Source organism: Cupressus sempervirens, chromosome 5, assembly GCF_028749045.1.
Source record: "Cupressus sempervirens isolate cs-2001-9-10 chromosome 5, ASM2874904v1, whole genome shotgun sequence".
In the NCBI taxonomy this organism is placed as follows: domain Eukaryota; kingdom Viridiplantae; phylum Streptophyta; class Pinopsida; order Cupressales; family Cupressaceae; genus Cupressus; species Cupressus sempervirens.
In genome coordinates this window covers 1,044,863,545-1,044,878,686 of record NC_143122.1, presented here as the reverse complement: position 1 = coordinate 1,044,878,686, position 15,142 = coordinate 1,044,863,545, and the positions used below count along the sequence as shown (strand labels likewise).

Here is a 15,142-nt window from a genome sequence, read left to right as displayed (position 1 = left end):
TGTGGAGACTAAACAATGCAAGTACACAGCAACCTAAGATTGGTTTACACAGCATGGACACTGAATAAATCAGGATGGCAGTCACATGCAAATCTACCAAACCAACTGTAGAGAGCAATTACTACCAGAAGTTATAGAATATCATACAACTATTACTATCAGGCTCACTAATATACCATACCACAATGTTATCCTAATGGAGGCGAGGAACAATTTTATTTTATTAATATTACCAAAACATGAATGCACAAAGTCCAAGTATTAATCTTCTTATAAAGGGGTCAGTTGGTTAGAAAACAATCGACACACTCCCGGCTTCCTAAATACCCACCAAATGCCGACTACAAACTAATTGCCGACTACATATATCCCCCTCAAAAAAACGAGTCGTCTTCCAGACGACGACTAAAACAACTAAGAAATGTTTTAAGGATTGGAGGACATCCCTGGACTCAGAGTGCCTCGCAAGCATTGCAGCTCCCGCTCCGTCGTCTTCTGCTTAGTACAAATGCCCTGAAGTACACGCAAAGTATCCATCTTTTTAGCTTCGGCCACTGCCAACTTGCCTTCCAACTCAACTCGCTCCAACTACCAACTTGCTAAAAGAGCATTCTTTTCTGCCTAGACTTGCTTATGAAGACGTTTGTCCTGCTGGGCTTCCACAAAAACACTCTAGAAAGCAGTCTCTATAGCAGCCAAAGAGGCCATGGGAGGAGAGAAAGCAACTTGGGTCTGAGAAATGATAGAACAGCTGGTCCAAGTAGTGGCAATATCTTCCTGGCTGTAGTTACTCTGTTCTAAGAGACCCCAATCTGTGTAGCAATGCTGCAACTACGGCGAGTACACCCTCCAAGTTATATGACTGCGCATGCTAAAGGAGTTCCCAAGTAGAATGCTCCATAGCCTGTAACTCTGTAAGAAATCCCTCTGCCTCAGTTGCAAAAGAAGCTGGTTCCTCATGCCCCCTCTGTATCTCCACTGGTTCCTCAAGCCATGAGGGCACAGGGGATGACATCAACCCCTCTTCTTCCAATAGCTTGTCAGCCTCTTCTAAAACAGTATCTGCTCCTGCCATTGTCACCTGAGTACCTGGAGAGGAAGGGTCCTTCAATTGCTCCCCCACAGCCGACTTAACAACAAGAGCCATAGGCTAGACCACTTCTGGCCTGAGAGGTGTCTATAGTTGTACTTTGTGTCCACAATGAACTTGTCCTCTTAAATCAATCACCTTGGTGCAAGTAGGCTATTCTGGCGAGAGAAGAGGCTTGATTCCTGGAATAGATAGCTTAGAAGCCCCCATATTGAAAAGTGTCTTGAGCCACTTGCTGCTTTTAAGCTCGTGTCTTAGTTGGAAGAAACTAGTGGTACCACAACATCACCAAGTGGAGAAGCTGGCTGAGGAACCTCAATGACCCCCGTAGGAAGGGACTTGTAGCAAGTGGCAGAAACACTACTTCACTTGGGGTGCCCTGGAAGTGACTCAGGCGAATCTCGGCTGCTTGGGAATCAGAAGAGGAGGAATCTGTATCACCTGCTGTGTCCTCAGAATTGACTTGGTCCTCATCCTCTTCCACTACTACGGCCTGTCGTGCTTTCTTTTTGGTAGGTTCACCACAACCTTGGGAGCCCACACCTAAGGTGTCTAGATGTAGCCAATAAGTCATCGCTGGTCGGTACAGTTCCACTCTACTTGCTGGTACCAATGTCCCACGATGGTCACTACTAACTTGAAGTTGAACTGCCTCCAAGAACAAAGCCATTGCATGATGGGGCATGTAGAAAGCCTTATGTCGCAACTCCAGAAATTCCCGCAAACTATCAGAAAGGAGGTGAGCCCAGTTGTAAATTTGTCCTTGGGATAGGCCATCCACTGCTGGCAACAACCAGAGAGCAATATCAAAGGTGCGATTGCTAGTTGTGAGCTTACTTTTTACTAAATCAACCATGCAACGCCATTCCTCATTTGCAATGAAAACCTTTCTCAGCCCCCGACTATTCTTTAGAATACCTTCCCATTCCTCATTGGTAACATCCTAGCGACACAAGAGTTTTAACCATTTCCGTTTGTCTTCTCCTGTCATAGGTGTTTTGCTCAACTCCTATACCCTATTAGGGATTCCAAAAACCCTACTAAGTACTTCAGCAGAATAAGAAACTACCACCTGGTGCTGAGCATACTGTATGATAGATTGATGACCTATTCCATCATACCCCGTAATCAAATCTCAGAGAATAGGTTCAAATTTGTGCATATCAAAGATCAACATAAAGATGATCTTGTCCACCTCTGCTACGACCAATGCCTTTCGGAGAGGATGATCTGCGTCTGATTTTTCCCACCATGCCCTGCACTCACTGCTGAGCACACTTTCAAAATTGATACTAGAAGCATTGATATTTTGTGACAGTCTAGTCTAGCCCTGTGTCATGACTGACTTCTGAGTTCTTGCCTGTAAGGCAGCCGCTTTAGTACCTTTGGAATCAACAATGTGGCCCCGGCTAGGATTCCCCATACTTAACTTCACCATGTCAGAAGAATATGTCCAATCTACAATCTACCAGCATGTACTGTTATATCTCCAATGACCACCCAAAAGAACTATTGGCGACGTGTTAGAACAGTAACCATAAGCAATTCGTAAATAATTTGTGTAATTGGTATGTACAGCAGCTGTACGACCACTTCTCTGTACAGTCACCCCTTCGTACGGCTTCACCTTATGCTTGTTCGTACGAAATTCCTCCATACAACCACCCCTCTATGCACAGTTCCCCTTCCACTGTCTATACGCTAGATTTCGACTCCACCACGTCTACCCTTCGTACACTGGAAGCCGTACATTGCCTTGCCCTTGATTCCATACGCTGGATGTCGTACCCTGTCCTTGTCCTAGATGCCATATGTTGGATTTTGTACGTTGCCTTGTCCTTGACGCTGAAATCTATCCATATGGCCTTGTCCTTGATGTCAAAATCTGTCCGTATGAGGGTAAGCCGAATAAGGATGTCGTACACTGCCCTCATTACGGTTGATACATATGGCTGTAACCCTACCCCTTTAATAAAACTTGTACTACAAAGCTTGCAATCAATAGTGAAAGTAATTCAGTTCATGCCAAGTACACATACATCAAACATTTTCAGCTAAACACATTAATCTACTCAAAGCTACAGCCACCAAATAATGTTTTTGTAGTACAAACCAAGTTGCCAAATCGCAAAAATCAAACACTCATCAAGACCCAAAAAATAACTCAACAAAAATTTGGTAACTTAAAAATTTGCTTAAATTTAATTAAATATATGTTTATATATGTATGTATGTATATATATATATATATATAGAGAGAGAGAGAGAGAGAGAGATGGCAAAATTCAATGAGGAGATGCATCCAATGAATGAATAAATGAGTACACAAAAGAAGAAACATGCTGAGTCTAGATATATTTGATTGACTTAAATGCAAATTAGGTATAAAATGTCATACTCATGTTGAATTTTGATGGCTGGTTGCATGGGAGTTTGAAGTGATATTAAAATAGAAAATTGTGTTTGTAAATCTATAAGTAAGTACAACATCAAAATGATTTACAGCTTTCACTTCCGGACTCTAATAAAACCTAATAGAGAGGGAGAGGGTTAGTCTAAGGAGTTTTCTATGGCTATGCCCCCTCGCTTGGCATGAGTGGTCATGGCTCAACCTCCATCCTAGATGTAGCTTCTATTGGCACTAGCAGTGACTCCTCATCATCCTCAACCTCCTCACCCTCCATAGCTTGCCTCTCCCAATCATTGATCTCGTCCTCTACAAACAATGGTTGTTGCTCATGTGATGCTCAATCACTATAAAAATCTATATTATCCAAACCAATTGGACCAACTAGTGTTTCCTCTACCTTCTTTGTGCACAATGGAAGATTTGTCTTTGAACAAAGACAGGGTCATTAAGGTAATTCTGAATTAACTTGTTCCTCTGCTTCCTGTAAATGGTCTCAAACAAGCTCCATTTGCATCCTAGACCTCAAAGAAAGCAAAACAATATGAATTAGAAGTTGTGCTTTTGCAACTGGGCCTTTTATAATGCCATGGCCAAGTTGTTCACAAACAAAGCACAAAAGAATGAATTAGAACTCGTTTTTTTGTATCTTGGGCCTTTTATTATGCCAAGGCTGAGCTTTTTGCATAAACTCATTGAGATTTTTTTTTTGTGAAGAAATTGACAAAAACTTGATAAGTGGTATATACTCACCAAGCATTAAAACTCATGAGTATTTCACTTCTACGTGAGTATTTTGGCTATGGTACAAACCTTATATTAGCAATTAACAGGTAATTCAATTAATAAAAGCATGATAACAAATGAAACATAAGGGGCTTCAATAGCGATTTTAGTAGCAAAATAAGTATATAAATTTCTATTGAATGATACTAAATGATCAACAAAGTGTCCAAAGCACTTTATTTTAAACTTTTAATAAAACTATTGCCTGAAAAGTAAATCAAATTGTTAACTACGGCTTCTATGCTATATATTGTCATGCCCCCTCTTTCTTAAACCAGACCAATTCATAATTCTCCCTTATAACTCATACAGTCCCCCATGAGCTATTAAGTGTTGCAAGGGGGCTCATTTGGGTGGCATGACCTTCTGGCTGCAGCACTATCTCAATTTCATATTGTGTCAACATCCCTTTTCTTGTCAACAAGCTTGTTTGAAATGATTTGACATGATATTTATATTGGCTTTGGAAGAGCTTCATAATCATTGAGAAACTTTGTATCCATTTGTCTTTGCAATTCCGGATTGGAATTCATTGCAACTGTTAAACATCATTGCACATCAGTCAACGTGCATAACAGTATACAAACATATCAATCATAGAAAGGTGAGGACTCGTGTCTAATGATTCAAAGATGACAACTGCAGATCACTGATTAGTAATTCGTCTGGCTAAGGTTTATAAAAGAAGGTCATCAATGAAGCATAGAAAACATCGATCATTATTAACGGGGACCCCCTCTTTTTGCTTTAACAGTAGGCATAGTGGTCTTAGCAACAATTTTCAAGTCTCGAAGTTGGAAGATGATGATACAGAGCATCATGGGGTCGGTTTCCTAAATTCATTCACACAAAACTCTTATCTTGTTATAACTTATACTCAATCCTTTAGTTTGTCGCCAATGAATGTATACAATATATTTAAGGAAAGATGAATCAATACAAATGTGGAGTTATCTTGATGTTATTGCCCGTGATTCTCTTATAATTTACTGCCAGCCTTATTGGCTACAATATGGATATTATCTCCAGCCAATTGTATCACTTATTTTTATAAGAATATATTGCTGCAAAACATCATGGTCTTTTGATGAAGAACAATATACAACTATAATATGGCAGGAACATCCTTTGATCTTTAATGGTCACTATTTATATCTGTAACTGATTTAGTTTCTGTAAAGATAGACTTTCTGGGATTGTTATACTGGATATGACAATTATACATGATGGTGAGTTCATAAGAGTGTTGATACGGTTAAAGCTTCAGTCTTAGAGTTATGAACTGGCTGTAGTAACAATATTACTTCTGCTCTGAGATATGAAGATTCTCCTCTGATTTAGTTTTGAATATCTGCAGCTAATAATGCTTATGTAGATTAACCTTATTTCAAGTTCCTCCTATACCCAGTTGTTGATGTATATGTCTTTGTCTGCCCGTAACATTGGACTTTACCCTTCGTTTGATACATTTTTTGAGTCTATAATATCGAAGGTTATAATACGATGTGTTTCATTGGTTTACTGTATTTTATTATTGACTGTCTTTCCTTTTTATACGCTGACTGTATGTGAAGTGTTAGTTCGATCTGATTACCATCAGTCAAACTATATGCCACTGATTATGCGAAAGGACTTTTCAATCTAATTGAGCAGGTCTGAAATGATAAAAGATATAATATTTGATGATATTCTATTGTATTGAATGATCCTCAAGGCCTTTCCTTATATCTTTTCAAATTCAGTTTTCTGCAATATGCTGACTTTCTTGACTGGTGATTTGGTTCCTCTCACAATTGATAATTTCTCTTTTACACGGGCACTAATGATGGTTATATAATCCAGTACTGTTTATCGCTTCACGTATATGCTGGTGTATTGATGAACTCCTTGTGTGGATGAGTTTGGATGCTGCTATCGATATCTATTCTCTGTGATGAGAATACCTTTTCTTCTAAGATCCAATGCTCTGTCTGCTGATTCTGATTTATCTTCCGCTGAACATTAAATTTGACTCCCCTTATTAATTCCCCCACTGTCTACGTAATGCTGTCTATGTAATGCTGGCACTGATATATATATATATTCCCAAATCTCTTCTTTCCTTCCATTTCTTGATTGCTATTCCTTAATAGTTCTATCCTTACCCTCTTACTCTTATGGATGCTGAAGAATATCCTTTACTTGATGCCTCTTACCGTAGGGCTTATGCTGCTTCAGTACTGAAGAGACACACCCATTCCCCTTTGTTTCATGAATGAATAATGGAATTACAATTACAATAATTTCATTTTCTATATTACTCGACTTACATGTTCATGGTTTGGTGGTTATGTTTCCTGATATTGTCCGGGGTGTCATAAATTGACCATATTAATTTCGATATTTAATTTATGTCATTTGGAATATAATTCGTTGAAATATATTGGTGTGTTATTATATATTTTTTGCGTAACATATTTCTTTATAGTATTGGTTAGTATTTTTTACTGTAGTATCGATTCATATATGAATTAAATAATGAATCAAATAGAGAACTAATTATATCTTATGTTCATTATATTATCATTAATTATTATCTATTTATTAAATACATGTTCCATATTTTTGTTTTATTATTATTATTATCATGAAATGATATCATACTTTTACCAATGACTATAATATCACATTGTGTTAGTTGTATTATTATTCACTATATAATATTATATTACATTAATTAGTATATAAATTAATATAGGAAGTTGAATAATAAATTAAAATACAATTTATTTATTATTATTTTATTATCATTTATTATTAAATTCTACAGAAGGAAAACAGGGGACATGATAAACAAGCTTGTTTGAAATGCTTTGACATCGTATTTATATTTGCTTCGGGAGAGCTTTATAATCATTGTTAAGCTTTGTATCCATTTGTCTTTGTAATTCCTCACTGGAATTCATTGCAACTGTTAAACATCATTGCATCTCAGTCAACATGCATAACAGTACTAACACATCAATCATACATAGGTAAGGACTCGTGTATAATGATTCAAAGATGACAACTGCAGATCATTGATTAGTAATTTATTTGGCCAAGGTTTAGAAAAGAAAGTGATTGATGAAGCATAGAAAACATCGATTATTATAAATGGGGACCCACTCTTTTTGCTTTGAGAGTAGGTGCAGTGGTCTTAGGGGGTCTTGGCAGCAGTTTTCAAGTCTCCAAGTCTGGGAGATGATGACGAAGAGCATCATGGGCCCATTCATATTTTCCATGAAACTCTTCATTCTTCCTTTATTGACATTCAACAGATCAATGTCTTGTAAGACAAACTCCTTTCACACATTCAAAATCTTATCACTGATCACCTTCAAGTCTTTCCAATGTCTTCTCAACAGTAGGATAAGATTACTAGATCCTTCTGTGATCATAATCTCAGTCCGCAACTCTTTGCTTCTTCAAATGACCTCAATGGTTAGGCATATAAGCATTGGGCTTACAACACATAGCAACTTCTACTCTTCCTCAAACAATTTCCATATTCTTCATAAACATTTTACTCCAATCAACTTAACCAAATGCTGATATACAACTTCCTGATTGCATACTTCTCCATAATTGATCACATACTGTTGTGTGCCAAGTATGGCAGAGTTTACCCGCCAGATATGGAAGTGATCTGACTTCAGAAATGCAAGATTAACAGAAGAATAACATAAACATCTATAATATGGAAAACACACGACAATGGTAGAATATTACTGTTATTTCTTGTGCCAAAGTATTACATTACCCACATTACCAAAATATATCTGACGTGGTTCCCAACATCCCCTACATATAGCACTCTAGTTGGTTAAGAAATCAACTGTCGTGACTCTTCAGTACATCTTATTTCATAACAAGTCAACAGTTGGTGTCTTCTAGATGACCAAAAGAAAAATAAGCTAGTGTGCTACTGGTATGGGTGAGAAGACATCCTTGGAGTGGTGGATGTACTTACTCATGCAAGCTGTTGTTGGAGTTTCAAGTCCCTCTCTATTGTTTTTTGTTTGGCTCACGTAGTCTACAGGAGCCTTAGTGCATCCATTTTGTCCTTCTCTATCATGACCAATTTTTATGCAGGCATGTCTCTCTCCTGTTGTAGCTTGGCTTCCAACTTCTGTACTTTTGTCTCTAGGATGACCCATTCTTCTTCTATCCTAGTTGTCTCCCATGTCATCTTCTGGAGATCCACAAAATTAGACCTAATGTTTCCTCCATTTGTAAGAGGATAGTCGCCATGGTTGGCTGTCCTCTAGACACTTGTATCGTCTGCACAACTCTCTATCCATGTATCTAATCTTCCATGTCTTCACTGGGCCACCCATGTTCTGTAAAGACCTTCCTAAACTCCTAGTGACATCATTACTTCATGAACTGTGAGAGTGTTTTGCTGCCGAGACTACCGGTCTCAAATCTGCTTTCTTTGCCTGTCTAATCCTCTCATGTGCAGCATGGGTCACGGTTTCTAGTTCTGCTTGGAATCTCTGTTTACACTCCCCGAAGAGTGTTATGCTCCCTATACTTGTTGTAGCTCGACCCTCTCCTATATGCTGACTCTCACCCTCTATCCCTCACATTTTCAGCTGGTGATCCATATCCTCCCATTCTCCAATTATTAAAGTTGGGGAGGGTGGTGGTATATCTTCCAGTCTCATTTGAAACTTAGCTAGCAAAGTGCCGGCCTCGTTCTCTATGTCCATCCACATGGCATGCTCTTTCTCAATTTTTGGGAGCATGATCTCTGAAGTGATAGATGATATAGGAGTAGGAATGGGTGGATTGGACTGGATTGGGGGTACTCCTATGGGCATGACTATGAGTGTAGTGGGTTGTGCTATCTCTAACCCCTATGAAGTAGTGATCCATATAGTGTGGGCCGCCTTCTTGGTAGTCATGATATCTACCACCTTGGCATGAGGAATCTGCTCTACAAGGACCAAATGTGCAACTGCTGAGAGTTGAGATGGCATAAATTCTATCCTCGTGGCTCCCCAATCTAGAAGGGATGACATGTTGCCAACACCTTTCTTCACCATCGTGGGCGCTACAACCATCCTGCTACCCATACTAGTCCTACCAGCTGTACCAATAGTGCAAATTGTGCCCCTTACCATATTCCTGTCCATGTCATCATCTGTACGAATGACCTCCATCCAACTAGGAGTTGTATAGCTTCGCATATATCCAATCTGTAATGTCCCCTTTTTAGCATTCATAGCATGATGTCGTCGTTAAGCTATTTCCCCACAGTCCCGTAGGCTAACCAGGACATTAAAGGGACTTAGAGGCCATTTGGCCTAGATAGTTTCAGTTGCAGGTCTTTCTGAGGGGTTTTGAGGCAACTTTGGGCATACTTACTATTTATAGTAAGTCTTCTTGGACATGGTCGGACATCCAGTGGCAGCGGTATGTCGATGGTAATTGTTTAAAATCGAAAAAAGACTTGTTTAGCATTGATAAGATTTGTTATGCATTAATAGAGCTATTTTATAAAGTTAAATTTAAATATTTAACTTTATTAATGCATAGACTATAGTTTGTGGGAAATATTTAAATTAAAAGAGTCCCCTTTATTTTATAACACATTGGAGACATAAGTTACATAAAGGGAGTTATGTTTTATCCCACATTGAGAAAATGAAGGACTAAGCTCTTGTGAGAACACTATAAAAGAAATGGAAGAGCTTCTTTTTAGTATGCTTGGATGAAGATTAATGAAGATTAATGTTATGAAGATTAATGGATGAATTTAACCCATTAGAAGATTTGAAGATTCTTAAAAGTTTCTAGTTACATTCTAAACAAAAACTAAGATAACTGTTTCAGCCATACTAGGAAATGATTGCCAAATGTTTGACTTAATGCTAGATTGTTGATTAATGAAAGAAATTGATTTTTGTTTAAGCTATAACCAGACAGGGTTATTACAAACGGAACCTCAACACAGTGCTGATATGTGCTATAACATGAAAATGTCTCTACATCACTCACCTTATAATCAATAACATGTGTTCTATCAGAAATGCACACCTAAACATCAAAGACATTGCTGCTAAGTACATCACTGGATGGCTCAACTCGCATGAAAGTATTGTTAATATAATAGTATCATGGCATGCTCTCACTCCAATTGTCACTATATCGCCATCAAATGCACGATCCGAGGAACTCATGCCAACAACTGTATTGACTGACTCAACTGGACATGAATACTAATCACACCCCATATCCACAACATTTTTGGGCTTTGCTATGACACCAGGCACAACTGTAATCTCACACTGGCCATTGCTGATTTAAAAATAAGAGTTAGAGTTTTGACTAAAAAAATTACTGATATTTTTTCTTCTCCCTAATAGTGTCCACGGTATCATCACGTTTCTTCCTTTGAAAAAATGATATCATGTTTTGCTCAAATTCACAATTTGAAATCAGTTTTTTCATTAGTTGATGGTTTTGACTCATCACATTAACTAACCATTCAACTGTTTCACAATACAATCCCATTGTTTCTGATTAGTGGAGATGATTTTGATATATGTACAAAAAAATTAATTCCTTCCCCTACAAGATGGTAGGAAACTGCTCTGATACCACTGTAATAACTCCAACCGGTTATAACTTCATAATCCCAAGTTCCTTACTAATCAGTTGTTTAACGTTTTGTCAAACACTTGCCAAGCAAACTCCATTACCACTGAAAAGGCCCCAAATTGACGAATTGTTAGATGAGTTACATGGTGCTGTGTATTTTTCTAAAATTGATTTGAGTTCAGGGTATCATCATATTAAGTTAAAAGAACAAGATATTCATAAATCTGTCTTCCATTGTCATTATGGGCATTATGAATTTATAGTCATGCCTTTTGGATTGACAAATGCTCCGACAACATTTCAATCTTGTATGAATCATATTTTTAATAAAGAACTAAGGAAATTTTTTGCTAGTTTTCTTTGATGATATATTGATTTACAACAAGACTTAGAAGGAACACTTGAGACATATTGATGAGATTTTGGGTATAATGGAATCACACTCTCTTTATGCAAAAGCCTCTAAATGTGAATTTGGTATGACAAAAAATTTATATTTGGGTCACGCGATCAATGAAAAAGGTGTGCAGGTACATCAGGAAAAAATTAGAGCCATCTTGGATTGACCACCTCCATGAAATCTTTCAGACTTAAGAGGAAACTTTGGCTTATGCAATTATTACATAAGATTTGTTCGAGGATTCTCAGAACTTGGAGCACCACTGACAAATCTTAGCAAAAAAGGGGAGTTTAGATGGACTGAGGAAGTGCAATAGGTATTTGATAAATTTAAGGAGGTAATGAGCTTTTGTTTAGTTCTTGCACTTTGAGATTTCAATCAGCCTTTTCTATTAGAAAGTGATGCTTTTGGTGAAGGAAGAGGAGCAGTTTTAATGCAAAATAAACATCTTATAGTTAATGAGAGTAGGAAACTCAATAGTGCTGAAAGGTTGTATTCAATATATGATAAGGGAATGCTGGCAATAATGCATGCATTGTCTAAATTTTGACTGTATTTCGTTGGTTGTAGATTTGTGGTTAGAACTAATCATAACAATTTTGAAATATTTGTTGGGCTTGAAAGATTTGAATGACAGGCAGCAAAAGTGGATTAGTAAGATCCAAGCTTATGATTTTGAAATTGAATGCATTAAAAGTAAGAACAATGTGGTTGGTGATGCATTATCTAGGAAGCCTGAAATAAATGCTACCTTAGGGGCAACAACTGATTGAAAATCTCTTTTATTAATGGAGTACACTAAGAATTCATTTGCTTGTGATTTATTAGATGGGAATGTTCAAGATGATAGATACAAGATTGTAAATGATGTTATATACTAAAAAGATAAAGAGTTTTTTAAGGACCTGGCTCTAAATTAAAATTGAGAATCATGCAAGCAATTCATGATTTTCCATTGGCAGGACACTCAACTTACTTTAAAACTTACAAGCAAATTTGTGAATGTTTCACATAGAAAGGGCTCAAGGATGATGTGTTGTGATATGTCAAAGAATGCATTACATGTTAGCAGAATAATCAAAACATTCATATCTTGCAAAATTATTAAAGCCTTTACCCATACCTAAACAGAAGTGGGAAAGTATTTCCATGGATTTCATTACTGGATTACCCCGAGCACAAGGTAAAGATTGCATTTTTGTAGTCGTGATAGATTAACAAAATTTGCGCATTTCTTTTCTATCACTACAAAGTTTATAGTTCAAATCGCAAAACTTCTAATGCAATACATCTGGATGCCCACATGGTGACGACTGCCATTACCTTCATTATGTTCCTGGAGGACTAACCGCTGTATCTCAGCTGTCAAAAGTGGTAAACACATTAGGACTCCCAAGAGATGGATCAGGATTCACCCTGAGTAGTTTTAATCACTCGAGTAGGTTTTAATATCACTTTGCATGATATTTTGGTAACTAATCACCTACTTATCAGAGATAAGTAATGTATTTGTACCAGCGATGAAAACAAAAAATATCAGTGATAAGTCATGCACTAAAGTTGTGTTTTATCGCCGTTTTTAACTTATTGCAATAAGTTGTCTTATTGGCAATATTTCTGCGATAATTTGATCTATGCTCATAATATTTCATCTGCAAAATGATAAGATAAGATACGATGTAAAATATTAAATTATTAGACTGCCAGCTACATAGATTTATATAAAATTGAGAGTGATAGGTAAAAAACCAGGTAATGTTTGGCATATAAGCAATCAACCATTGAGTATATGATAAGCAAACCAACTTGTGCTAAAAATATCAGAGCAGACCCTGGCCTGAAATGAGTTGTACCTTGTTGAAGGGTATGGATGAGAGCATTCAATAGAAGAGGTCCCATAAAACCAAGGGCGTCATTTATAGCCTGCATACAGTTTAGAAATTGTATTTGTCACTTTGCAAACTAAAATATCAACAAACATTAACTATACGTTCAAATCTTTCCTTGACTCTATCCCAAATCAGGAGACTCGAATGGATACACCAACCTAGAACATATAATACTGAAAGTACATTACACAATAATTTTATCCAACCAGTTGCTAGTGAAATCACAACAGGGAAAGGTAACATGGAGACAATCTATGATGAAGGAATAAATTTTCTTTTTTTACTCAACTAGACTCAAGATCACATAATGAAGCAGACCTAAAATAATCCAGAAAACATCTTATAAGCAGCCAACAAGACATTGATCGCACGCTCATAAAATTTCCATTGGTGCAAATTTATACAGTCATGAGAACAAACAGTGTGCACAAAGATTATATTGTTTCCATATAATAACACCAAAAGATCCCATTGGATAAGGATTGAACCTGCCAAGAGATACATTAATAATAAATTTATAAAATAAATTAAAAATGATGGTTTTGAATCTGGATGAATGTCCCTATATGCATACATGTCAATCCATGGAGTAGGCTCCATATTTACTCCAATGTCTGCATATATATAAATTTCGTAAATTGCATCTCACTTTGTGGACATGACTCTAATTATAAATAGATTTCAGAAGTCCTCTTTACTTTCACTAGCCCCCTCTTCAAAAAATATTTTACCCTCCATGCTTGAAAAGATAAGATAATTTGTTAAAAATCTTTCCATTACCACTGTATTTGCAAGCCATCCATATGAAGATGCTTCTTTTTCAACAGTTGCACTAAACATCTAAACCAATGGTGCTTTATGAGTTATAATGAAGGGCTAGTATAGTTCCTCATAGTAAACTCTATGCTAGATCAGTTTAAAATCGCTTGAAGATGCTTTTTCTTCAACATTTGGATAAAGTTTTAAACCAATGGTTCTTATACATCTATGATATAGAGAAAAGTAACTTTACCCTTAGTCCTTCCCCTATTGCATTTTCAGGTCATCCCTATGAAAATTTAAATTCTTCAACACTTGCAGTAGATATTTAAACCAATGGTGCTTAATGAGTCTTTAGATTTTTAAACCAATGTTACTTTATATGAATATAATATAAAGTTTTCTCTTATGAGCTAAACTAGCCTTTCATTAAGAGAATGACTGCTCTCTTTTTCCAGTGATGATCCCTTGCAAACAAATGCTCTTCTGTACATTGCCCAGATAAAATTTGGTTTGCATTTTCTTGTCTAGAAAATGCTTTAAGTTTATTTACATCTCAATGAGTTCGATCCATTTACAATCATGCCTTAGGTCAGGACAGTTATTATGCAGAAAATATACCTAAGAAACCATACTTTCTTACAAATGTTACAACAATATTGGAACTTAGCGTGCAATGAACGTTACTGAAAGCACCCTATAATAGAATTCTACTTCAAGCTACAAAAAAACTATAAACTGAAGGTATATAACAAAATCATGCATAGCATCAAACACAAGCTACCAACACCATGGTTTCCCTAGATAAACCCAGAGTAAAATAATTCCACAAGAAACAAGACCATACTTTTTCTATCCCTATTTCACCAAGAAAGCAACATCAATTATATGATGGGTTCACTCTTAAAGGGAGCACAGAAACACTATGGGTTCTCTGTCAAATGCTTTCCAATCTCATGAGAACTTTGCTCTACTACTACATGCACAGTAGCATTACACACAGAATTCGCAATCAATCCTAAGTAGCCATGAGCTACCACATTTTCTGTGTCTCCCAAGCTTTTTTGTGTATAAGTTTGCTCTTCATGCTTCACATTTACATGAAGAGAGAAAATTAGAAAGTATCAAAAAACCGAAAACTTCAACGAAGGCTAAGGTGCTTTTGATTTTCCTTTTAAATTTGA

At 36.8% G+C, this 15,142-nt stretch overlaps 1 protein-coding gene across 8 annotated transcripts in view; it reads right to left on the bottom strand.

Annotated features, from left to right (window-relative positions):
• ABCC13 (multidrug resistance-associated protein 11) overlaps positions 1-15,142 on the bottom strand; it is a 412,318-nt gene that overhangs the window by 209,668 nt on the left and 187,508 nt on the right. For all 8 annotated transcript variants that reach the window (XR_016365178.1, XR_016365179.1, XR_016365177.1 and 5 more), the window contains exon 9: positions 13,164-13,233. Coding sequence is in view for 4 of the 8 variants with exons in the window: in XM_089833423.1 (XP_089689549.1) it covers positions 13,164-13,233 (70 nt within the window). In the remaining 4 variants the exon portion in view is untranslated. The remainder of the gene's footprint in view (positions 1-13,163; positions 13,234-15,142) is intronic.